We start from the raw sequence: 25,821 nt of genomic DNA on the forward strand, positions 1-25,821 counted from the left end.
GACAGTGCAAGGCGGCTGGCTCTGGGGAACAGATGAATGAAACGGAGAGGTGGGGGTTCCAGACTGGGGACAGGGATACATGGAGACTCTTTTATCCTGTTTCTCAGGAGATAAAATCCTCAGGCTCTCACACCAGTGCCTGAAAATTAATTCCCAAATTATAACACACACACCAGATTCAGGACAACTTGTGGAATGGGGATGATGATATCTATGGCCAGGAGCTAAGAGATGGACTTGATTTTCCCTGCTGACTCCACCTGCCCCTTAAAGGAGGTATGTCCTTCTCCTGGGCAGCCCACCTGGATACCAGAGGGTCTGGCCTGGCGTCAGGCCCTGTCCTCTGCCCTGGCTCAGGTGAGCAGGAAGGTATGAGCCAGGACAGATGGAGCTTCTCTGCTTGCTCCCCCAGGACTGTCCACAGCTGGTGCCCACAGAGGAGATATTGATACCAGTCGGGGAGGTAAAGCCCATCACCCTTAAGGCTCGGAATCTTCCCCAGCCTCAGTCCGGGCAGCGAGGCTATGAGTGTGTCCTCAACATCCAGGGGGCGATCCACCGAGTGCCCGCCCTGCGATTCAACAGCTCCAGCGTCCAGTGCCAGAACAGTTCGGTAAGAAGACTTGGGCTCAGACCCTGCCGGGAGCAAGCTTTCTCTCACACCCCTGCCAGGCCCACAGCCTGGCCTGCCCCAGTTTCCAGAACCTTGCAGGCCCACAGCCTGATCTCAGATGCCCAGGGACAGGGGAGCAGGCATGCACACCAGGCCTCTCAGCAAGCAAAGAGCAGGTTGATGGCATCAGAGGAGGTGGAGTGGTATGAGGACCCTAATGGTATAAGTTGAGGACTTTGTGCCCTTTCTGAGTTTTATGAGCACCTCTTGGCCTCCGTTGAAACTTCAGCCAAAACCGGTCAGCTTCACTGCAAACCGTATCTGCATTCAGGGAGTGCAAATTGCAAGAGTGGGTGAACTGGAGGGCGCTACACAGGAGACACAAGCAGGAAGTGTAATGGGATGGGGGAGGGGGGAGGAAGGAAGTGGAAGCAGTGGGTTTCAAGAGCAGCAAGGGTCAACCAATTCTGAATGCCAGACAAAAAGCCCGAGGTGTTTAATTATAATACCAGCGCAGAGAAGATCTTTCTATCTGCCAACTCCCTCTCTGTGATGGTGGGGGGTCAACTAGAGATGGGGGGGTGACATGACAAAGGTGTTGAGGGAAGCTAATTCGCCTGGGAGAGATAAAGAGAATCTGGGCCTCTTATCAGGGAGCTGTCAGATTGCTGGGTCACAGTCACAGTCGGGTGATAGAATTTGTAATGGGTGGAAGGCCGCCAGGCACTAGGGGAAGGAGGGAGGAGAAAGGAATGGAACATAACAAAGGGAAGAAGGAGGCAGGAAGGGCTTGGGCAAGAGGGCTGATAGGGCCATGCCCTGAGAGCTAAGTGGCCAGAGCTGGGGCATTCCCCATAGCAGGGATTCCTAGAGGTCCCCCCTTCACAGAGACAGGGCTTGGGTCATTGAGAGGGGCTGTTTCTGAAGTATATGAAGGGCTTAATGTCCCCTGTGGGGATCAGCACAGGAGAGAGAGCCAACTCTTGGCCACAGCTTGAGGCCTTTCATGTTAGAGCTGATCAGATCTCTGCCCACAGGGCACTGGGCACTTTTCCTAGCGGACTTTTGACTAAAGTAAAGCTCACATGTAGAAATAGAGGGCCACTGTGGCCCCCAGCCAACTGTTATGCATGTGCTCTGCTCAAGGCTCTGTGGGGTTTACTGAGCAGTACACGGAACTTATGGAGATACTGGACTTGCCCAGAAAACAGTGCAAGGCAGCTCCTGGGAAGTGCCAAGTTAAAGACAGAGATTGGCAACATCAGGGGACAGAGGGCTTAGGGGAGCACTAGCAGGGATGACAGGGAAAACACCTAATGAAGGTGAGTCTGAGCTAGACTAGGAAGACCATGATGGGTTGAAGGACTGATGCCGTAGGGAGAGGGAGGCACTCTTTGCGAGAGGCACAGAGAGGTGCTTCGGTGGGTGCGTTTACAGTCAAATGGATTCAGATACTTCTGTAGGAGAGCAGTGGAAGAGAAAGTTGGGGAAGTGAGTTTGGATCTGGAAGGCCCTAAACGCCAAGCTAAGGGGTTTGGGCTGGATCCTGTTGGTATGAGGGACTAGGAGTCAGGACAGTGGGCCACAGGGATAGTCGAGTTGCATATTAGGGTTCTTCTGATTGTCCCTCTGCTGCTTCCTCAGCCCATATGGAACTGGAGTCACTGGTTTCTTTCCAGCTATACCCTCCGGTTCCCTGAGAAATCCGAAGCATCCCTGACCCACTGCGATAGAAAAGCTCACTAATCAGTGTCTCTGCCCTCTCCCCACAGTACCAGTATGACGGGATGGATATCAGCAACCTGGCCGTGGACTTCGCCGTGGTGTGGAATGGCAATTTCATCATCGACAACCCTCAGGACCTGAAAGGTAAGCATCTACTTCCAGGTAGAGTTTCGACCTGTCTGTGACCCTGGGAAAGAGAGGGCTGGCAGCTTTAGAGCCTGCTGGCCATTATGCCACAAATAATATACCCCCTCTGTCAGTGGAACTCTTCAGAGGATCCGAAACCAACATTTGGAGCCATCAAAGGAGTCCTGTTGGGAATCTTGTTTTATTACAACCAGAGCATCCGCTGTGGCTGCCGGCTCATCGTGTTTTTCTTAGGCTCCCGGAGACTTTGAAGTGTCTGTGGAACCTGACCTAGGAGAACAGCAGGCGGGATGTCCTGCCAGTTTCCCTGGAAATGGAGATATTGTTTCCAGTCAGGTTCTGGTTCCTGTCTTTGGCCCCATCCTTGCACAAAGAAGGTTTTTAAGGCTGCTCCCCTAGTTCTGGGGTGGGTGGGAGAGACTATAATGGGGATTCAAGTGCACAGCTGGTACCAGGAAGTTCAGGAAGGAGCTAGGCTGATGCAGGGCAGTGCTCTTTGGGGGCCACCCATGTTCATTGCCCCACAAACACACGTGCAGCTCCCCCTATGTGCCAGGTAGGCACCACCCTCAATATAGCAAATACCAACATTCTATCATGCTCTCAAGAATGACACGAGTACCTCCAATTTGATGAGCGCTCACTGCTCTCAGATTATTTTTCATAATCATTGCAACAACCCCGATAGGTATGCACTAATATTATTCTCACTTTACAAATTAAAAAACCTAAACCCAATGAAGTTAAGAAATGAACCAAGAGTCTTACTTTGGCAGCACCTATACAAGACTGAAATGATACAGAGAAATGATACAGAAATGATACTGAAATGATACATGGCCCTGTGCAAATATGCAAACTAATGAATTGTTTCATATATTTAAGACATTAACAGTATGATTATCACTTATAAGTGGAATCTTTTTTAAAAGTCAAACTCATAGAAACAGAAAGTAGGAAGGTGATTGGCAGGGCTGGGGGTGGGGAAATGAGGAAGAGGTTCATAAAAGGTACAAACCTTCAGCTATAAGATGAATAAGGTCTGAAGATCTGATGTGAACTATGATGACTTTAGTTGATAACACTGTATGGCATAATTCAAATTGGAAAACAGAGTAGAACTTCAATTTTCTCACTATATGGTGAAGGGTGTGTGTGTTAATTAACTAGATGGGAGGAATCGTTTTATTACGTGCATGTATATATCAAATCATCAGGATTTAACTATAGTACAATTTTATTTGTCAATCATACTTCAATAAAGCTGGGGGGATTGAAAAGAAACAGACCAAGAGTCAGATAATACAAGCCAGGCTTTGAATGAAGACCATCTAATTGCAGAGCTTGCGTGCTGAGGCACATCCCTGCACTCCTGGGAACCCATGCCGCTGTAGGATGTGTAGCCTCCTCCCCCCTGTCCCCCTCCGCCGTGAGCCACATGCCTCACCACAGTTCAAATAGCCAGGGCTGCCACAAGCCTCTCCCTCATCCAAAGGGTCCCCAGGTCGGGGCGGGGGTGGACACAGAGAGGGAGACCAAGGCCACAGTGGGGCCTGCAAGTGCTACAGCATCGTGCGGCCACAGCTCCCTGTTCCAGATGCCGCCATGAAAAGCCATGCTACTTAGACTGGGAGAGGGAAAGTAAAACAGGGAGGGTGTTTTTTTTCTCTTTCTCCTCATGCCCAGGCCAAATTTTTCCAGCACTAAGAACAGACATTTGCCCTGCTGAGGATCCGGGCTCTCTTCACCAGAGGTTGCCTTTGCACCTGGAGCTTAGAGAAAAGCAGTCACATCCAAGCTGCTGCATCAGAACCCTCCCTTCTGTCATTTTCAGCAGCTCTGGAGGGTGTGAGCAGTGGCAGCTTCACACCAATCTCCTTCCCAGGGCCCGAGGGATCCCAGAGGCTGCACACTGTGCTGGTGGAGAGGGCCATCGCACGTGAGGACTTGGGTTCCAGAGTTTAACACATTGGGGTTCACATCCTGTCTTTTTCACTTGCAGCTATGTGCACTCAGACTAATTACTGCTCCTCCCTACACCCTCATCCGTAAAAGGGGGAAAGGGATGCCCTCCTCTCAGGGTCATCATGAGGATCAAATGAGATACTAGATATGGACCATTTGTGCATTGTACCAAATGGGCGGTGTATACTTGTTCATTGTAAGATCCCCATCTCCCATCCTCTACCATAAGAAGCCATAGGAAGAAGGGCGTTTAAGTCTAGTCCCTACAGCTGGGACTGGGGATGCTGGCAGAGCAGAGGAAAAGGATGGGGACCTATGGAAGAATAAAAAATATGCTTCCCCTAGGGCATGTACCTGATGGAGACACACCGCCCAGTCTTATTTCTGCTAGGCAGAGGAGTTGAAAACCACTTGCTGAGTATTCTGCTCCTGCAGAATTCTACTTGGGATTCTGAGTTCAAAATACCAGCAGGCAAAAACTAAGTCCCAGGCTCACAAAAACACAGTTCTGCTAACCGGCCTGTCGAGGGCTTCTACATGAGGAAATGACAGGTGCAAAAAAAGTGAATTTACAGACTCTAGAAGTGACCTGTTAAGTGGCCACTCTGTCCTCTCTGTGTCACCCTTGTTCCTTGTCAGCTTAGCCTCCACTTAGCCAGGCACCTGGGCTTTTTGAAGCCCAGGCTGACTCCTCTCCCAGACCCACCACTTCCTGTTGTGCCAGTCCAGGTGCCTCTCTGCTCAGGACGGACAGTCCAGCAGCTCAGCCAAACAGAACCTCAGGGCCCTAGCTCAGGGCACTAACCTTAGTAAGCCGCAAGAGTCATTCCATGTCTCTGAGCTTCATTTTTCACGTGAAATGGGGAAATTAGTCCTTACTCCTAGGATGCGGGCCACGTGCAAGAGTCAGAGGGGCAGCATGTAGAGAGTGTAGTTTGTAGTCAAAGAAAAGATAAAAGCGTGAGCAGAACATCAAATATGTATGGTACAGGCACTGTGCTAAGCACTTAATACACAACATCCCATTCAAACCTTAAAGAAAACAGTGATTATCCCATGTTATAGATTAAGTAAACAAGGTTCCGGGAGGTCAGATTCTTTGTCACATAGCTAGGAAGTGGTGACACTTCAATTAAAGCCTTGATCTGATTCAATCTGGAGCCAGAACTTTTAAATAATAGTATTTTCTGTATTGCCCTTAAATGATTTCCAAGATGCTCCACTTAGTATTACTTTTTCATCCGTTATTCTTGCAATGACAGTGATGATTATTGGTATTATCTATGGTTGGGGACGGTTGCTGTCACACCTGCAAGAAGAGGGTAAGTTATAGGAGGTCCTCTCTGGCCCCATCTATGACTGTCTCCCTGTCTTCACAGTCCACCTCTACAAGTGTGCGGCCCAGCGGGAGAGCTGTGGACTGTGCCTGAAGGCCGACCGGAAGTTTGAGTGTGGCTGGTGCAGCGGCGAGCGCAGGTGCACCCTCCACCAGCACTGCGCCAGCCCCTCCAGCCCCTGGCTTGACTGGTCCAGCCACAATGTGAAGTGCTCCAACCCCCAGATCACCGAGGTGAGTCCCCCCGACCCCGTTCCAGAGCAGGACCAGGAGCCTGCCCCAGGGCAGTGGGTGAGGATGGCGACTTGAGCCTTGGTGGAAGAATTCTTGGCATAGGGTGTGATAAATGTGGAGATGTATAGAGCCTCTTGTGGGTGTCTTGATGGCCCATGTCCAAGTGTAAGTGACAAGTGTATGGAAGTGTGTCCTTGTACCTGTGCAAGAATGTGTGTGTGCATGCAATAAGGGAGGCAGAGCCAGCCCAGCCTCCCTGCCAGGCTGGCCAGCCAGGGTGGGGAATGAGAAATTGGCTGCATGGTGGGTGAACATTTCAGAAAGCAGATTTTACTTTTCTCAGCAGAAATGGGATTTCAGGAGCCAAATTAGCTCAGAGTTGCAAAGTTGAAGACAGAAGAAAGTAAAGGCAGGCACTACATTAGCCACTGTACCATTTCCCAGGGTTTACTCTCTGTCCCAATTTGTTTGTGCATGTTAATGGAAAGAAATAGATAATTAATTGTCCTGGAAAAAAATGATGTTTCCTGAATAGCAAATTGCAAAGGAAGATGAATACATGACGTGAATGAAAATGCAGCTGCTGGGGTTTTGAATGGCCTGGGAGAGGAACGGTTGTATTTAACTTTGCTGGCATTATGTACTCATCACTCTTCAGTACTCCCAATTCACTGACTGTCACTTGTGCTATGAAACTAATTGCACGTTCCTTCGGGTGACTAGGAATAAAGGCCTGGGCAAGTACCACTGTGGTCTGTGCGTTGAAGAAAGCAGGCAGGGCTGCATTCTGCCTCTTTTATGAGCAGAAGCTCTGTCGCTTTCCCTGCCTCGTTTTCACTCCTGGCCCAAAGAAAGCAACTGTGGCTCTCACCTGTGTCGGTGACTATGGGGAAACTTCTGAAGCATCCTTATGATCGTATCCAAGATGCACATCAGTGAAAAGAAAACCCTCGAGATCAAATGAATATGTTAACCTACAGATGGTTATTTGAAGAGGAAGCAGGCATTTATTTAGTGGGCTTTGTTGTCACTGTGGCATTTAATCCTCACAGCCACCATGGGAAGTAAATATTCTCACCTCTGTTTTATAGATGAAGAAATGAGAGGCTCAGAGGAATGGAGTGAGTTGCCCAAGTTCACACAGCTATTACGTGGTAGAGCCAGAATTTTAGCTTCGATGTATGTAATTATAAAACCATTTTTTAAACCTTTAGTATTTTTGCTCAAGTAACATAAAACAAGAAATGGAGCTTCCTTATACTTTATATCCAACCTTCTTAGCTGGTACAGAGCAGAGACACTCATCCAGCCACATGGCAGCGTATCCCAGGGCAAGCACAGTGCTGTGGGACAGTGACTTCGGCCGTGTCCAAGTAGGAAGGTGTGAAGTGGGCGTAGCCTCTACCTGTCAAAGGCTGGGCTTCTCCAGTCCCATTTCGCTTGGGGGCTACTGACTTTCGTGTGTGCGTGTGTGTGTGTGTGTGTGTGCGCGCGCGCGCGCGCGTTGCTGGGAAAGAGTGCAGGGTCTGCCCGGCCCCTGGCCCCAGACAGCTGGCTCCCTGCTGCTCAGTGCTCCGTGCCTTCGCCCCGATTGTCATGATTTCCAGCAGCTGTTGGCCTGATAGCTCGCTCTGGTCTGCACTTTTTGTTGATGCAGTTGTGGTCTCTAGGTCTCTGTGCCTGCATCATCCGCGTTCTTAAATTAGACCAGGGACTCGCTTCCTCCCGCCTCTGCCAACCCTGGCTGCTGCCCCAGCCCCATCTGTCGACTTCCCAACTGGCAGGAGCCGACTCCCAGCCCAAAGGCAGGCTTCTCCCTGGGAACCTCTGCCTCTGTTACCCCTGCTCACTGACCGGGGACTGACAGGCTGCTCTGTTCAGGGAGGACACCCAGCTACACAATGCTAATTAACCCCCTGAGGTAATTAGGCTGTAATTGATTTTCTCGGTGAACACAGCAGCAGAAACCTGAAGCCCCAAGCAGTGGGGGCTCCCGTTGGTGTTTTCAAGCAGAGGCCATGGGGAAGGTGCATCTTTTTGGAGAGACAAATCCATGGTGTGTCCCACGCCACTCTGGCCACATCATTCTGGACAGGATTTGTGGGAGGGAGGACACAGGCCTGGAATGTTCTATCAGGAATGTTTCTTTTGCATTCCCCTCTTCTCCCTGTAAAGTCATTTTCCATTTTTTAACTTTTAATTTTTGAAATAATTTCAGACTTAATAAAAGGTACAAAAATAGTACAAAGAACTTTCATATACCCTTCACCCAGATTCTCTAAAATTAACATCTTACATAACCACAGTATAATTACCAAGATCAGGATGTTAGCACTGACACAGTAATGCCATCTAGTATGCATGCTTTGTTCACAGTTTGCCAGTTGTCCCACTGATGTCCTTTTTCTGGCCCAGGAGCCAATCCAGGGTCACATGTGACATTCATTATCATGTCCTCTTTGTGCTCCAATCTTTCTTTGTGTTTCATGACCTTGATACTGGTGCAGAGTACTGGCGCAGGCCAATTATCTTGTAGTTGTCCCTCAATTAGAATTTGTCTGATGTTTCTTCACAGTTAAATTCGGGTTGTATGTTCTTGACAATGAGTTCTAACAACAAATGTGGGGTACATGTCCAAAGGGCATAGCAGCCAACTTGATTTGTCCCCAGTGGTAAAATCTGGAGTGATTTTAGTGAGAAAACATATAATAATCATTAATGAACAATAAACAATAGAATAAAATAAGAATGCATGGCCTTTACTGATATAAATAAAAATAAAATTCATGGGGGAGAGAGAAAGCTCTTATTTATAGTAGAATTTCAGCTCATAAATGTAGAAGGAATTATGGAAATAGAAAATCATCATTTGGCAAAATTCACAGTGATAATTGTTTGAGGCAAGAATAGCCAATGAATGCTAAAATTAGTGGATGAAAGTATGATGAGAAATAGGTATTTACATAATCTCAAGCTATCTCCCCACAAGGTACTTATTAATTACAACAAGAATAGTAACTTCTCGGTGAAAAAAACCTGGCAGACACGACCTTAACCAAAGGATCAAAGATAGTATCACCAGGAATAGGAAACATCAACCTCTTGTGCCTCTCAGTAGGAGGTGCTAAGAAGAACACCTCATTTCCATGGCATTTTTTTTTGCCCAAAATGTATAATTTGATAAAAGTAATTTTTAAAAAGAATCAACTTATTTCTTTTACCTCAGCTTTCTTGGCTAATTCCTTGACATTAGCACAGCTCTTTTTCTTCATGATTGTAACTCAGTGGGATCCATGCCCTTTTTCCTCCCCCTCATCTCTGACCAGTATGTGTACTCCCCCAGTGCAAGCCCACATGCAAACAGAAGCCATCCCCTACGAAAATCTTTCTCCAGGGGTGAAAAGGGGAAGATTCTATGACAGCCCCAAAGTCTGCTGGAGGCAGTGGAATTTCCAAGGCTGGGAACAAATGGAGCTGGAATGGGTGCTGTTATGCCCACAGGTAGGGAAATTCATGAGATGCTCTCAAACGAAGGAGTTCTACTTTAGGAAAAGGCGTGGGCGCAAGCTTAGATAGATGAACAGCTGTGTTCTTCCTTAACCCCTCCTTACCTGGGTGTCAACTCCGTGACAACCAAGCCCACCCCTAGAGACCCATCTTTGATGGCAGCTTCATGTAGGACAAGTCTTACAGCTCATTGAATTTCCCAGTTTGCATAAACTTCCGTTTAGGTCCCCTTCAGGACTCACCGTCTGCTCCTTCTCAACCAGCCTCTGTTGTGATAACGATGCTGTCCCCCTGTGGGAGGCATCCCAGGAGGCTCCCACTCCAGCTGTCATCCTGGGTGTCTGCACACAGTGTCACCTGCTCAACCCCAGGAACAAGAGACAGGCAGAGCATTGGAAAGCCCGTGAGAGGCCTGGCCTGTCATGTTTCGGTTCTTCCCAGGGTGTGCTTTGAGGCCCTGCTGGGACCTTGGAGACGAGGATGTGATGAGCCACCCACTAGGAAGGAAGGCTCAGAGAACACATTTTCCAAGAAGCTGTGAGTGGGCGACAGCCGGCAGAAAGGAAAGGATACTCAGTATGGTCTTGGCAAAAGAAGTTTAGGAAGGATCAAGGGACTTCAGGGCTCATGTGACAGAGGTCTTACCTCAAAGTGAGTGTATGAGTTTGCTAGGGCTGAATTACAAAACACCACCAACTGGGTGACTCAAACAACAGAAATTGACTTTCTCACAATCCTGGAGGCTAGAAGTCCAAGATCAAGGTGTTGGCAGGGCTGGTTTCTTCCGAGGGCTGTGAGGAGAATCTATTTCATGCCTGTCTCCTAGCTTCTGGGGGCTTGTGGCAGTCTTTGGCGTTCCTTCTTTTATAGGGGTGCCACCCCACTCTCTGCCTTCATGTCCATGTGGTGTTCTCCTTGTCTGTGTGTGTACAGTTTCTTGAAAAATAAGGATCCCAGTCATGCTGGATTTGGACCAACACTAAAGACATCCTTTTAACTTGGCGACCTCTGTAAAATCCCTATCTCCAAATAAGATCCCATTCTAAGGTAATGGGAGCTGGGCTTCAACTTGAGAATTTGGAGGGCATAAAGTTCAACCCAGGACAGAGCATTCTGAGAAAGAGGAGGAGATGCCACAGTTCTAAAGGAAATTAATTCACTCACTGACTGTTCATTTAGTGAGTGACTGCTGTCTGCCACGCACTGTGCTAAACCTGGAAGTTCTCACAGATAAATTAGTCCTGGGTGAGGAGGCAGGACAACACAGCTTTTTTTCCGTGGAACCACAACCTATCTCTGCACTTTGGCCCCTGGAAGAGGCTGAAAACTGCTTGCTCTGCTTCCTCCAAAGGACCCGAGACAGAAACTTCTAATCTATACCTTTTGTAGTCGTCTCCGGATTGGAAAGAGGACTGCAGCAGGGTCCTACATCTCCATACCTAACAAGGACCCAGACTTCAGGCCAGGGGTATGAACACATGAGCTGCTCCCTAGTTCTGAAATTCTTAGTAATAAAGCTTTTATTTAACAAGGCTCCACTGTATACCAGGACCTGTGTACTTTGCGTACCTACTCCTCCTAAGAATTCTACCACCGTGGCTGTTTTCCCAACTCTTAAATTATCTTTATGTAAGAGTTGGGAAAATAATGCTTAGGGAAGTAAACAGTTTGCTGGGAGTCACACATTGACTAGTGGCAGAACAAATTCAAGACCAGGCCTCTGACTCCAGAAGGCAGACTCTCCCACCACGCCCTGTGACCTCTCTTGGTGGGAAGAATGGAGGGGTATTCCCTAGCTATATACCTTACCGCACCCCAGGTATATCAGAAACACCTGGGCCCAGGGTCCGACTCCTCTTGGAAGATCCCAGAAAATGCCAAACTAGGACCATTAGCTACCATTTGTACTTAGCCTTAAAATAAACGTCACCTCTCTTCCTAAGCATAACTAGGCCCACACATACTTCTATGAGCGGGGAGAAAAAAACAGGAAGAGCATTTGGGGGTGTGTTTAAGCTCAGGGATATCATTTCTTGCAAGTGGAGGTCAGATGCAAATTTAATCACGGGTTTCTTAAAGCCACCACCTCCATTTGGTTGTTTTCTGGTTGTCTTTATTAATGAGATGATGGCTACGGTGAAAGTTGGAAATTCCCTGGGCTGGTGTCTCTGACTTCTCTAGCATTCAGCCCAATGGGAGGGTCCAGAGGATGGGGCTCAGGTGGTTCACGCCTGCAGCTGAGAACAGAGACCAGGGCGAAGTAATGTGAAGCAGGCCTGAGCTGCAAGGAGTAAGTCCCCAGTGCTGGGGTCCTCCGGGAGTGACCAGGAACCTACCACCATTTGGGTCCCCAAAAATATCCCTGTGTATTTCAAGTCACCTGCGGCATTGCCCAGTAAGGGCATACTCATGCCAGGCCACACAGGTACTGGTTTTGCAGTTGTCTCTCCATTGACCATCCTGTAGCTTTTACTTTATAAATTTTTCAACATCAGTAACTTCCCCAACACCTCACTAGTCCCTGCTTAGGGAATGTAATTCTCCTTAACATCTTAGGTACATGTAACTTGGAAAGAAAGCCCTTGTAAAAAACCGTGTACACCGCCCTCCAAAAGCAAGTCTAAATCATTGTTGCTACTGTAGTCATTCAAGATGTTCCATCGCTCTTGCTTCCTGCTGCTTCCCTCGTGCCCAAATAATTTAAAGTAGATCTTTCCCCCGTGAATTCCCCCAGATGCAAATGCATTTGTGAAACTGTTTGGGGTGCTGGACATATACAAGTATTTATCTGGAAGGCTGCCACAAATCCCAGCAGGAAAGGCCAAAGCCGCCTGCCCAGGGCCAGAACGACTCGCTGCGAAGTTCCAGACGAATAAAAAATAAGTCAGCCAGCTTTCCTGAGAAACAAGTCAGCACTCTGATCTCTGTTCATTTATTTGCAGGCCTCATTAATATAACATCACTGCAGCAAACAGCTAACGGGGGATGGTGTCAAGATGAATAATGGAGTTACTCTGCTGAGATAACAATTAGGTTTTGAATGTACTATCAGCTAAGACAGAGCCAGCAAGGACTCCTGTCAGGGAGGAGAGCTAGTCTGTTTCAGAAGTAGGAGTTAACCCTCAGCTACTTGATTCTAGAGCCCCATGTTTGCCCAGTAGGTCATTCTTAGTCTCTGTCCTGGGCTCACTTAAGCAAATGGAACTCTCAACCCACAAGTGCTATCCTCTGACATCAGCCCACTGCAGAGATGGGGAGAAAGCCAGCAGTCCCTACTCCCAGCATTTTGGGAGGGGACTGGGCATGCACGGGGAGAGGTGACAAAGGGGTAAGCCCAATGAGGGAGTGTGGACATTCACAGGGACAGAGACAGAGAGGAGGGTGGAGGAAAGCTAAGAAGTCTGGGGAGATGGCACTGCCCAGCAAAGCCAACTAGAGTTTCTTGGAAAGCAGCGAGTATGGCCTTAGCTGAGGGAGAGGGGCTGGGGAGCCTGAGCAGAGGAAGCCACAAGCAATGGCTTAGGTTCTCACCATTGAAAACCTGGGGGGTCTCTCCCAGGATGGGAGGATGGCCAGCCCAGGCAGTGTGGTGGAGAGGCCAAAAGCACAGATTAGATAGACCTAGCTAGGCTCTGCTACTCACTGTTCAACTTTGAGCAAGTTACTTAACCTCTCCAGGACCCTATTCCCCATCCGTACAATGGCAGTAACCCTCATAGCTTGTTTTGAGCTCTTAGTGGGATAAATATGTAAAGCTCTTGGCATAACTCATTGTAAGTACTGAAGTGAAAAAGCAGTTATTGTCATTATCAGAATCTTTAATAACCTAGAGCTTATGGTGGGTTTCTGTTTTTTCTCTCAGTGTCTGTCAGACAGGAGATACAACCAGAAAAAGGCTCCAGGATGGGAGCTGGGCTCTGTGAGGCACCCACCAACAAGGGGTTCCCCTCTGACCCTGTAGGAAGCCCCAACTCTGCTCCTGCAAGGATCCCCAAGTCCCAGGGATGGCCCACTCATGCTCCCCAGGTTGCGGGCCCCCCGGCCTTCAGCACCTCCCACTTGGCTCCCTGGTGAAGCCCATCGGAGCTCTCCAGATGTAATTAATCGGCTGCATCCGCTCTCACCCTTTGGCGGCTTTGTGACACAGTTCCCTCCAAACTGTTCAATTAGTGGCTGCAAGAATCAGGGCGACTGCTGCATCACGGTGGCTGTTTTCCAGGTCATGGCACCCACCGTGGGACAGAAACATGACACCGTCTGGCAGGAATATAGATCTGGCTGGGTGCTTGGGCCCTGGGCTGGGCTCGGTCAGGCTGTGCGGCAGTCAGGTGGGTGTGGGTAGGTGGGGGAGTAGATCTCTGAACCGGAAGCTCTGGGAGGTTTGGAGAGGACCCAGCAGGACACAGGACTCTCCAAGTTAGTGCCCTACCATCAGCCCAGGCTGTCTCACCACACATCCTTCTGGCTTGCTCAACCTGGCCTAAGATGAACACATAAAGAAGTACTTGGCCAGGACTCAGACTGGCCTTTTTTGTGCCCAGTCATGGTCAGTGACTGCCTCTCAGACAGGGTTTAGGGCTGCTGAACTGCACCCTCTGCCCTAATGTTGTTTCCCACACTTTCCTTCCAAATTCTGCAAATAGACGAACAGTTTATTCTACAACCAGTTAAAAAGTCAATACTCTAAGGCGAGGTAATAACAGAACTTAATGTCCCATTAAGATGCGAGTAAAGGTTTCTTTAGGGAGAAGAGAATAGCAGGGTGCGCGGTGCCTAAAATGGGAGAAGAAGCCCAGAGAGGAAAGAAAGAACTGCGGAAGGAGAGCACTGGGTTCCCCTCCTCCCAGGATTTGCACAGGGCCAGCCCCATTAGTGCCTGTGTGATGAGGGCAGGGCAGTCCTCTGCACAGGCCCTCCTGCTGCGCTTGGGGCAGGCTGTGCTCAAGCCACAAGCCTACGCAGGGTCATCACACTCTCGGAAGATGCATGGAAACCTGAGGTCCGAAGAACAGCCTCTGAAATGATCAAAGGGTTTAGAAAACAAGATCTTTCCACAGGAGGCTAATGGAACCCGCAGAAGTGAAGGCCGGGGGTGACACAATTGCCATCTTCAGTGTCTGAAAGATGTCTGATGAGGAGGCAGCTGTTAGTCCTCCATTCAATGAGGAATCACAGCAGAAATGGGCTTAAATGAAAGTAAGGGAGATTGCAGGAAGAGCTTCTTAATGATTCTGTTGTTAAAAGACGACATCACTCCCAAGCAACACGTAAGCACCTCCATGCTTCTAGTTGTCCTGAAAGAACAGAATTTGTTCCAGAATCTGGTTGAGACCAGCATTTCCCAGTAACAAAAAGCTGGGGGTATTTATCCAGGCGGTGTGCTAAGTTAGATTGCTAAGCAAAAGCGAGAGAGAGACCCTGTCCCAAGGTAGTTACTGACTCAATGAGGAAAAAACAGTTACAGTCCCATGTGGGCTTTGCTGTACTGGGGTTGTTCACAAAGGGCAGTGGGAGTGTGGGAGGTGCTGCTAAACGTACCCGGGGGAGTCGGAGAAAGCTCCTCTGTGGAGGCTCTTGAAGCAGAGCCTTGCAAGAGGGGTGGGCATTTGTCAGTGGACATGCTTCGTGGGCATGTCAAGTGCACATGGACTTTAGGCCATCTAGCCGTGGGGACCCTTTGCTCTGCCTGGGAGCACATGTCATAAACAAGAGAGCGGAACCAAAGCTCAGGCAGATGGGTGGAGGAAGGGCACCAGCAGGAGCCAGCACAGAACCTCGGGATACCCTCAGTATACCCCTCCCCTACTCAGAGACAACAGCTGCTTCTGGGATCTTCTCTCCCTTATTCCTTCTGGCTCTCCTCCTCAGGGCCACAGAGAATTTAAATAGATTTCTGGTCCACATTCTAATATTTGTTACAAGGCATGGGGCTGAAATTAGTCAATGTCTAAAGATCTTGGCAGTTGATTCTATAGGTTTTCATCTTCCTCCTCCCTCTCTCCACTACACGCACACACACGCACGTGCACACACATACATATTCAGCCCAAACTGACAAACCATTTGTTTGTGTGGGTGTCTCATTTGGAATTACTTTCTTGAAAGAATTCATTGAGTTTGTTGTGAAGTGCTGTGCCTACCCCAGAATGGCTAATAGCCAAGGGAAAAAGAAGTGGTGAGGAGGGAGGGAGGAAAGGATGTAGACCATTTGAGATAGAGCCAGAGAAAGGGACTGGGCTCGGAATATGTTTCTGTGAAGGACCCAGATTCCACAGAGCCAAGGCCTTGCCCTCAGCAGCATAGCCACTCCCTGCCCAGGCTCAGGCTGCAGGACACCTCCCAGGCTTTCTCCAGTCAACCTATGAGCACCTCTTTCTACCCAGGTCATCCTAGCACCAAAGTTATGTGTTCCTGGTCCATGTATCCTCCTTCCAGATCCCTAGGAAGGTCCCCAAGCTCCCTAAGCTCCTGACCAACACGACCCCCCTGGGGTTTTGTAATCTAGGAAGGCACAAGTGCAGGGGGGACACAAGGAAGGAAGCTGCCAGTTTCCAAGGCCTGCTCTCTAAACCACCATCACATTAGGGACTTTCCAAATCTTGTCTCCCTTAACCTTCACCACACCCCCATGAGGCAAGCATCATTACCTGTTTTCTGATAAGGACACCGAGATTGAAGGTCCCGTGGCCCATAAATATCAGAGCTGGAATTCAAATTCAAGTCTATCTGATGCCAGAGCCTACTCTCTTCCTGCCACAGACACTGCCTGAGCATTGGATGGTCTTTCTTCTCTACCCCAGTGTAGTCAGCAGCCCAAGGGCCACCTGAGAATGGCAGCTAAGATGTGTGGATCTGGCTCCCATCCAGCCGTATCTTTTCCCTGTCAACGAGGGAATCTATATAAGTCCACGCTGCCCTCTCACCCTTCCACTGTAGCCCCACAACACCTTCCAGATCTACAAGGCAGCAGGCCTTCCTTGGAGTTCTGCAAGCCGTGGCTGGAACCCCACCAACCTCCCTCTTTATAGACCCATGTGGAATGGCCAGACGTGGCTCCCGAGAGAACTAAGCTTTATGAGAGCTACACTGGGGCCCTACAGTCCAGTGCTGCTTTTAGCAGTGGTCCTCGGGGTCAGTCTCCAGGGTGGGCTTGGGACCCACAAGTGCCTGGTCTGCGCTGGTATCCTGAAGGGATCCTGCTCAACACCCTCGCTGAAGAAGAGTTCCTTTCTCACTGCATCTCCTCTCTCTAGCCTCTCCCCAGCACCCAGTCCTGGGGAGGAATGAGGACAGTAGGATGCATGGGTTTTACCACCCTAGGCCACCACCCAGACATCAAGGCCCCGGCACTCATTCTCGCCAGAAAGCCATTAGGTGGCAGGGGATGTGTCCTTGACTCTCTCTGACTTGTAAGCTTCGGGAGAGCAGTGGCATGTGCAAAGGCCCAGAGATTTTAAAGTCCACATGTGTCCAAGAACTGCTGGTATCTGGGGGAACATGGAGGACATGGTCCAGGAGGGCAGATGTGGCTGAAGAAGTCACAAAGATCAGAAACTGAAAGACAAGTGCCTTGACAGTGGTAGAGCCATTAAAGGTTTTTAGAGCAAACAGCTAGTAACCTGATCAAGTATGTGTTCATGAAGGTTACTCTGGCAGTCTGAGAAAGTCAAGTCTAAGGGAGGAGCATGGAGTTCTGGCTGTTGATGTGGGTGAGAGGTGGCGGAGCCCTGCTTATCACCTCCTCTGCAACACAGAGCAGAGCACAGATTCAAAAGACCCCTGGGAGGAAGAACGGGTCATGCCTGGTGACCATATTCATCGAACAGAGGAGGTGAGGGAAAGGAAACAGTTGAAAATGTTTGAAAGATTCCTGGCTCGGTGCACAGTGATCCTGTTAACCTTGAAAGAGAATCTAGGAGATAAACAGGTGAGAGGTGGAAAAATGAAGAGTTCATCTTTAGACCTGGTGAAATTTGAGGTACCTGAGGGACATACATGTGAAAGTGAAGATGTCCAGTAGCAATTGGATATACGGCTATGGGACTCAAGAGAGAGGTCGGAGCCAAAAATATAGATCTGGGAGTCATCGGTAATTGAGGCATTGGGAATTCTCTTGCAAATCAAATGCTCACCACCCCATTTATGTTTTGGAAATCCAGACTTTCACACATCGGTGTTAAGCAGGGAAGATGTAAGCCCAGGGCATGGTGGCCGCTGAGTGCCTTGACCCCCAAACTCCTCTTACCCCAGGTGCTGGCAGCATAGCACACAGGGTGTGCCATGTGGGAAAGAAGACCCACCTGGACCCATCATTCCCCCAGGTGCTTTCCAATGGCTCAGAAGGGCTCTGATTCTCCCAGCTGGCATTCCAGCAGCTGGTAGCTGGATGAGAAGAGATCAAGCTGGTGCTTCCACACCCCAAGAGCATAGCACATCCTAGTATTTTTTTAAGTCTTCCTTTTCCACACAGTATTATCTGGCTTATGCTTCTGAGTACCTCAGTACCACAACCAAGTCTCTGACCCTGACCCTTAAACATGGGAAGGGGATACTACACTGACTTAGCAGCAGGAGGAAGCTGCCCCAAGGAACCTGCCACCATCACTGCACATTCACAATACAATTCCTACACACTACCTGCAAGACAGAAATATTTTTAGGCTTTCCAGAAAGATTTCATTTCACAGTTTTTCTGAAAGGTTGTAATTAACTGCAGTGAGCAAAAGGATGTATTTTTAAAAATAAAAAGTGGAGGAAGAAGAGTATAACCAATCACTATAGTTTTCTCAGTCCCTTTTGGTAGGTGGGTTCCTGCTATCCAGGTGGCTAGGGGAGGAGGGGAGGGACCAGCTGAGTTCATTCCAAGTGGATCAAAGGAGAACCTCAAGATGGCTTAAAGCAAATTCTTTCCCGTGGATGATCTCATGCAGTGGCACGGAAGCAGCCCCTTCCCTATTCCTCAATAACAAGGGTCCATCTTGCAGAATCCAGGAGGCCCGAGTACCTGCCGAAACTGTGCCAAGGGAGAGTGGGAGAGCCAAGATCAAGTACTTTGTATTTAGAATCCCCAGGGACAGAAAAGCTGTGGGCTATGGTTTCTCATGCCAGCTCCTTTCTTTCCAAATTGTCCTGCTTGCCCCCCTCCCCCACTCACACCAACACACAGAGGCGCCTGTGAGCCCTTCAGCTCTCTTTCCGTTGACTCATTTCATGAATCTTGTTGATTTATTCATAAGATGGGATATTTTTATTCCTAGAAAGGAAGTCAGAGCCATGGGACCAGGTGACTTAAGTGAAAGGAGTCTCAGAAAGGGAGTGTTCAGAACCTGCCCTGGCAAGGAGGGAAAGAGGCTGCATCCTATGCAGCAGGAGAAGAGGGTGCGAGGTCAGGAGGTCTGGATTCCAGGCTTGGCTGTGCAGCTAAATTACTGAGGGCCCAGCAGTTGGCCAGGCATTGAGGGAGGAGGCCTGTCCTCGTCCTCCTCATCCCCACCATTATCTCTGTCCACAATCACCTGGGGATTCGTGCCTGAGTTGGTAGCAGAACTCATGGTGCTCATGTCACACAGGAAGAAAGCAGGGGAGAGTTTAGGGGAGGCGGGAGATGGGAAGAGTTTCCAGAGCCTTCAATGGCATTTTCACCTACACCCACCTGTCGTCTGTGCCCTGGGGTACACTGACTCCTCTGCCCACTGGACACTCCACCAGCACATAAGGGGGTACATAGAAACTCCCCAGAGGGGCCCAAGAACAGAGGGGATCAAGGCTGCAGCAGCTCTCTGCCAAGAGGCTCCGTCTGGGAGAGTCTGGTAGACTCCTGGCCTTGACCAATCCCATTTCCTCCTTCTCCGTTTTGCCTTTCTTATCATAGTGAAAAGAACGCTGGACGTTCTTACAACTGTGTGTATATGTTATACAAGTATTTTTAAAACTTTTTAAAAGATTTTATTTATTTTTAAAGAGAGGACGGGAGGGAGAAAGAGGGAGAGAGAAACATCAGTTGGTTGCCTCTCACATATGCCCCTGACTCATACAACCCAGGCACGTGCCCTGACTGAGAATTGAACTGTGATCCTTCGCTTGCAGAACAACACCCAACCAACTGAGCCACTGAGCCACACCAGTCAGGGCAGTTATACAAGTATCTTAGCCTAAGATATCTCAAGTTCCCTTCCAGTTCTGAAATTCTTCCCACTTAGGATTGACTTCTAGTCTAATTTCCTTCTACTTCTGATAAATGTGAACCACACAATGTGCATTTATTCCCTGGGATCTGTGGGATGTCAAAGAGCTGCATTTTTTCAGAGCCCGATCTGTTCCCAGACAGAAGTTTATAATTTCAGAGAGCCTGATTCTGCATTCCTTCACCTGTTGGGTCAGAGGCAAATGAGACAGGCATCATTTGACAACTGAATTAAGAAATGAATAAGTAAATGATCCCTGCCTTTTGCTCCTAGCATGCATCACAAGATTTTTTTCCAGAACAATGTCAAATACACTCTCCATCTTTGATCACCCCCTGCAGCACAGCCTCATCTCAGGCTCCTCCGTGCTCTTCCAGCTATCCCTCCGAATCTACCTTGTCACTCAGTAGCCAGCATCAGCCTTATTTATGGCTTCCTTTATCTCCACCTCTTGACTGTAAGTTCCTTGAGGGAGAATTTTCTGTGTATTCATCAGAGTCGAGCACACAGGAGTGGCAATAATAGCACCTCACAATTGCAAAGCCCTCTCTGGTTTACAGAATGCTCCCGAACACCCTCCATTTGCTACGTGGAGCTCCCAGGGCAAGGCTGGCAGAGATGATTATCACAACTCCGAAGAACTGATGTAGAGTGAGATTATGTGACTTGCTGAGAATCAGGCAACTAGTGAATTAGAGACACATCTCAAACAATGATTCCCTTAAGTCCAATACTTTCTGGTTTCTTTTTAATAAATGGATGAATGAATGGGTCAATGGCCTAAAGACCCAAGGAAAGAGTGTAAGATAAGGTGGTTTCATGATGATAGACAAATTAAAAGATGAGAACACACTCTCTTTTTACCCAAATCCCAGGTTTCCATCGAAGTCCCTAAGCCTCCATCCCACAGGTTTGCTAATCCCATTTCCCTCCCACAGATTTTGACCGTGTCTGGACCACCTGAAGGAGGGACTCGAGTGACCATCCACGGTGTGAACCTGGGTCTGGACTTCTCCGAGATCGCCCACCATGTGCAGGTGGCTGGCGTGCCCTGCACACCCCTGCCAGGGGATTACATCATCGCTGAGCAGTGAGTCCAGTCTGCTCTGGCCTGCCCTTTTCCCAGGGGAGTTTCTGGGTGGGTGGAGACTCCTCCCCTCCTTTCTCTGGGACTTTTCCAAGACTCATCTCTTGTCTCCATTCTACCATAGACCTCACCCCAGAAGTCTACCCAGAGCCCTGTGCTTTCCCATCTCCACTCTCAGAAGGCCATATTGTGTTCTCTACCCTGTTCCCTGGCTCCCCTGGCATCAGGGATCCTTGAACAGTGCTGCCCCCATTCAAGTTTTTGCCTGCACACTGTCAGGACTGAGTCAGTTTCCCAACCAGCCTAGGCTCCTCCTCTTCTTCCCTGGCCCCTCCCCTACCAGACCGCATTAGAATGCATCCTGCAAGGTGGGCTGTGGGCAACAATTTGTTTGGCTCATAGGGCTCTGACAGCAGCTTAATCCGAGCAGGGCCTCCGCCGGAGCAAATTCATTTATTTCACTAAGGGAAATGTCAGCTGGAAATTAGAAAATAGGCATGTAGCAGCGGACAGGCAAACGGGGCTCCAGGAGTGACATATGTTCCAATTTGGGGTGTGTTCATTTGGCAGTGGCAGCCTCTGTGGAGTTGGTGGGCAGGAGATGGGTACAAAGCTGGGGCAGGTGGGTAGAAGGAGGGGTGCCTCTTCTTCAAAGGAGAAAGGGAGGGGAGTGCCAGGTCACTCCACATGATTGACCCTACAAAGTCTGGTCAAGTCACTCTGGTTCCACAGAGATCACAGCTCTGCAAGGGGTTCTAGGTGTGGGGGTGGGGCTTTCCCCCCCACTGCAGCTGCAGGTCCTCCCTCTGACCTCCCCAGAGACAGCCCTTAGTAGCAACCATGAAAATGACTTCACTTGCATCCATTATCTCACTTTTAATTGGTAGGAACTCTGAGAGGTACGTATTGTTATTGTCATTTTACAAAGCAAAAAAGAAAGGAAATGACTTTCCCAGCTCACTCAGAGCATGAGTGGTCATGGCAGAGTTGGAACTCGAGTCTCCTGACTCCTATTCTAGATTTCTTCCCTCACTTAACAGCAATGGAGCAAGACTGCTGGATAAGAGTGGACTAGAAATTTTGTGATTCATCAGAATGTGTATTTCAGGGCCAGGGGCCACAATCCCAGTGAGGCCCAGAACTGGGTCAGAGTCAGATGGGTGAATTCCCAGACTCTGAGGCTGGGTGTGATCTCTGCCAGCACCAGCAGGAGAGAAGAAGAGGCTGGCCTGACCCTTCAAACCTTCAGATCCTTCCCAGACTACCTTATCCCTACAAGGAGTGCACATCAGAGGAAAGCCTGGCGGGGTCTATAGGAAAGAGATGAGGGAGGCAAAAGGGGACAGGACATAGTAGCACTTCTGATTCAGAAGAGGGGGTGAAAGCTGTTGGGGGAAGAAGCCAGGACAGTGTGCAGAGATCCTCACAGCTGACCCTTTACAGAGGCCAGCACCATGCCAGACTGGGCTAGACACTTGGTCTCACTGACCCAAATCCACCATGGCTTCCAGGACCCCCCTTGTGCCCTGGACACAGGCTAAGTCTCCAACTCGGTGAGATGTCACAGCACTCCAAAGGAAAGGGCTTGGGGTGAGTGAGGAGTAAGGCTTTGAGCTGAGAAGAGGAGATTCTTGCGCAGCTAGATGGACATGTCATGAGATTTGGAATTCAAAGGTACTCTAAGTCCTGGCTCTTCTACTGATCAGCCCCGAGACCTTAGCAAACTGTCTGGCTTCTCTGATCGTCATTGGCCTAATGGAAATCATGGTTCCTGCTGCACGATTTTTGAGGAAAATTCAGTAAGAAGAGAAAATGGAGACTGTGATGTGCCAAACGAATGTAAGGAAATGGCGTTCTATCTGTGAAATCAAATGCTCCACACTCGCCTGGGGCCCCAGGGAAGACAGTGCTGAAAGGAACTGGAAGTAAGAATATGAAAGGAGCCTGGAAAGGTGAATGGTCACCAGGGGTCCCCGCCAAAGCTGGTGGTCACCCTGGAAACCCCCCACATAGTCCCTGGGCGCGGGGCAGGCCGGAGGCGGCCAACACACTCGGCACCTCGGCTGGATGCAGCCCTGGTTTCGAGCCATGCCAGGCTCATTACTGCTCTCGAGGTTTCCTAGTTTGTTAACATCATTAAAGCCTCCATCCCGGGCAGAGAGCAGCAGGCACAATCGTTACAGATGTCTGCGAGAGATGAATTTGGCTAAACGGGCGCAGTGCAGAGTTCCGGGTGTGGGCAAGATTATTGGGCACAGTAATGACTCACCATATGTTTGTGCCTGCCATCTATCACTCAACAATTAGGCTAATGTTGGTTAAAGGGCCCCGCTTAGTCCTGCAATCAGCACCCCACAGGATGGTGGAGGACCAGATGATTCCATCACAGGACTCTTTCCAGGCAGTGGGATGCAGGTTAAGGATGTAGCTCAGCCCAGCCTGGGACTGGGGTTCTGTGTGTTATGGACTGAGCTCATCCTCAGACCACCTCCCTCTTATCTGCTGCACCTGTGAAGTCAGCCACAGCTGGATAGATTGATATTAGACACGGGTGTCCCCCACGTCAGGTGCACACTCATGGGGTGAAAGGGACCATCTCTGTGCCAATTTAAGGGAGATGGTTGGGTGTGGAAGTGAGGGCACTGACTGGATGCTGGGAATTAAGCTATTGATGAGCTAGGTGACTCTGGGCAAGTGACTTTGCTCCCTGATCCTCAAATGCGTCATCTGGAAAATGAGTATATAGAAATATAAGATCTCTACAGTCATGTCTATGGTCCTGAGTATGTCAGAAGAAGTGTCTGCCCAATGGGACCTGTGCCTCCCACCACTAGAAAGCATACTGCTGGCACTAATTTGTCTCCAGAAGTCCCCTATCAACCAGGAGGAGTCAAGCCTTCAACTGTTGAAGCTAAATAACTATTGGCCAGTTAACCAGTCCAATTCCTTACTTTATAAGGAGAAGACATCTGTAGCTGTTGTCTCCTAATAAGACATAGGGAGCCTGGAGCCACCAGGGACACTGGGAGGAGGCAGGGAAGTCAGGGGTCCTCCAGAAATCACACCACAGGAACTTTGCTCACTTGTGAGACCTGAAGACAGAAGGGGTGCAAACATTGCTGCCTGTGGTCACCGACATCCAGCAGGGTGGAGGACACAGGTTGTTAGCTCTCAGAGCCCTAGGAACCCAGCCAGGTCTTCCCTCCCCCAACCCCTACTCCTGCTGCCTCAACTCCACCTCAGTATTGCTGCCATGTCTATTTACCCTGTCTCTTTCCCAAAAGACACACAGCTCATTCCATTAATTCTAGAGGCAATAGAGTGGAGTAGTCAAAGGCATGAGCTCTGGAGTCAGCTGAGGTGGGTTTGAATCACGGCTCTGTGGCTTACCAGAACTGTGGCTGCAATGAGTCACTGAGCATCTCTGAGCCTTAGTTTCATTGTCTATAAAATGCAGATCATACAACCCTCCCTGTAGGAGAGCCTGAGGATGATGGCCCAAGATCCTGTCTTGTCCAGTACCGCCCATGGTCATATCTCAGTATGGCCTGACCCTCATTCCGCAGTATAACCCTTCCATTTCCTACAGCTACCCTTCCTTTTTCTTTTTTAACTGCATATATCCCTGAGCTCAGAGGACAAATGCCTACAACAGATATACTCAAGGATGCAAGCACTTCATCCCAGGAATAAAAAGGACAAAGAGTTAGAGAACATTTGAGTTCTTCTACAATGCTGCCTGATTCCTCAGGACTCTTGTCCATTTCTTAGCCTTACCAACCGCGACCCTTTCTATAGCCCACTGCCTCTCTTCCCACTCACAAAATAAAGTAGAACCTCATTCTACAGGTGGGTAGAGGGGTTAGCTTCAATGCTGAAGAAGGGAACCCATGGTCCAGCTCTGGGCCCTCACAGTGGCCCAGCCCCTGGTCCTCTACATCACTCCCTTCTAGGCGGAGCATTCAGAGCCAGCTGCAGCCATGCAGCCTTGGACACCTGGGCAGAGCCCATCTGCCATCCATCCCCCTTTTTGCAGGTGCTTGACATGTAAGGTTTATCTTTTGGGACATGAACCCTAGGAGAAAAAATATTCTAGAAAAACAGTGTACCAAAGAGGTCCCAGCCCATTGTTAACTCCCTGCAGACACAACTGACGGGCCATTCTAGGCTTTCTTTTCCCCTAGGCAGGTTCTGGAGTAGCCCAAGGAAGAACAGATATGCCTATGACCTTCACATGTTCTCATAGTTCCTCTTTTTAGGATTCCAAGCCTGCCATGAGTCTCTCCTTTTCTACTCAAGAGTCACTTTGGCACAGATAGTCCAAGAGGGGTGAGTGAGGGACAAGAAAGCCCCAATGAGAACAGAGGGAAGGAGATTTATCTGCCCCCTCTTCTTCTGTGCCTCCTCTGGAGCTCCTTGAGAGCGCAGGGCATGGTTTGCAGGATGGTCAGGACCCTAAACAGCAGCAGGCTGTAGGACCAAGGAGATAGAACGAGAGAGTTGTTACTCCAAGCTGGTAGTAGCATTGAGATAACCACACACAGTACCATAAATTAGGCTTTTCAAATGCTCTGCTAATGAGGTTTAAGGAGACAGCTATGTGTAAAATACTAATTGATCATCACTATCATCTTTACACTGGGTTCACGGCTAATTTATTCATTCATGGAGGAAGGAGTGGAGGAGGAGAGTATCCTTCCCTGTGCATTTGGTACTTTCTTGTTGAATCTAATATGCTAAACATAATAAGACAGTTATTGCATGTTAAGTAAATATTCACCAGGAGTGGAAGTGCTTATTTGGGATTAACTGTTATGAAGGAGATGGAGATCAGTGGCATGCCACGTGTGCGAACGTGCAGTGTATTTGTTTAATGCAAGTTTTATTACATCGGAATGAAATCTCTGTTTAGTTACCTTCCTTCCTAGAGAAGCTGTTGAGATAAACACCACTCGGTTAAACACGGATCTTCCCCACAGCGCCAGGATAATACTGTGGATTAGTGCAAGGGAGTTCTGTTTTT

General features: G+C 49.0%; 1 protein-coding gene across 1 annotated transcript in view; it reads left to right on the forward strand.

Moving 5' to 3' along the window:
- PLXNA2 (plexin A2) overlaps positions 1 to 25,821 on the forward strand; it is a 209,399-nt gene that overhangs the window by 151,530 nt on the left and 32,048 nt on the right. Inside the window, exons 10-13 of the mRNA XM_037070964.1 lie at positions 413 to 613; positions 2,386 to 2,482; positions 5,830 to 6,020; positions 20,650 to 20,801. Coding sequence (XP_036926859.1) covers positions 413 to 613; positions 2,386 to 2,482; positions 5,830 to 6,020; positions 20,650 to 20,801 — 641 coding nt within the window. The remainder of the gene's footprint in view (positions 1 to 412; positions 614 to 2,385; positions 2,483 to 5,829; positions 6,021 to 20,649; positions 20,802 to 25,821) is intronic.

The sequence above is a fragment of the Sturnira hondurensis genome, unplaced genomic scaffold (assembly GCF_014824575.4).
Source record: "Sturnira hondurensis isolate 20B ecotype Veracruz unplaced genomic scaffold, ASM1482457v3 Scaffold0019216, whole genome shotgun sequence".
Lineage (NCBI taxonomy): Eukaryota > Metazoa > Chordata > Mammalia > Chiroptera > Phyllostomidae > Sturnira > Sturnira hondurensis.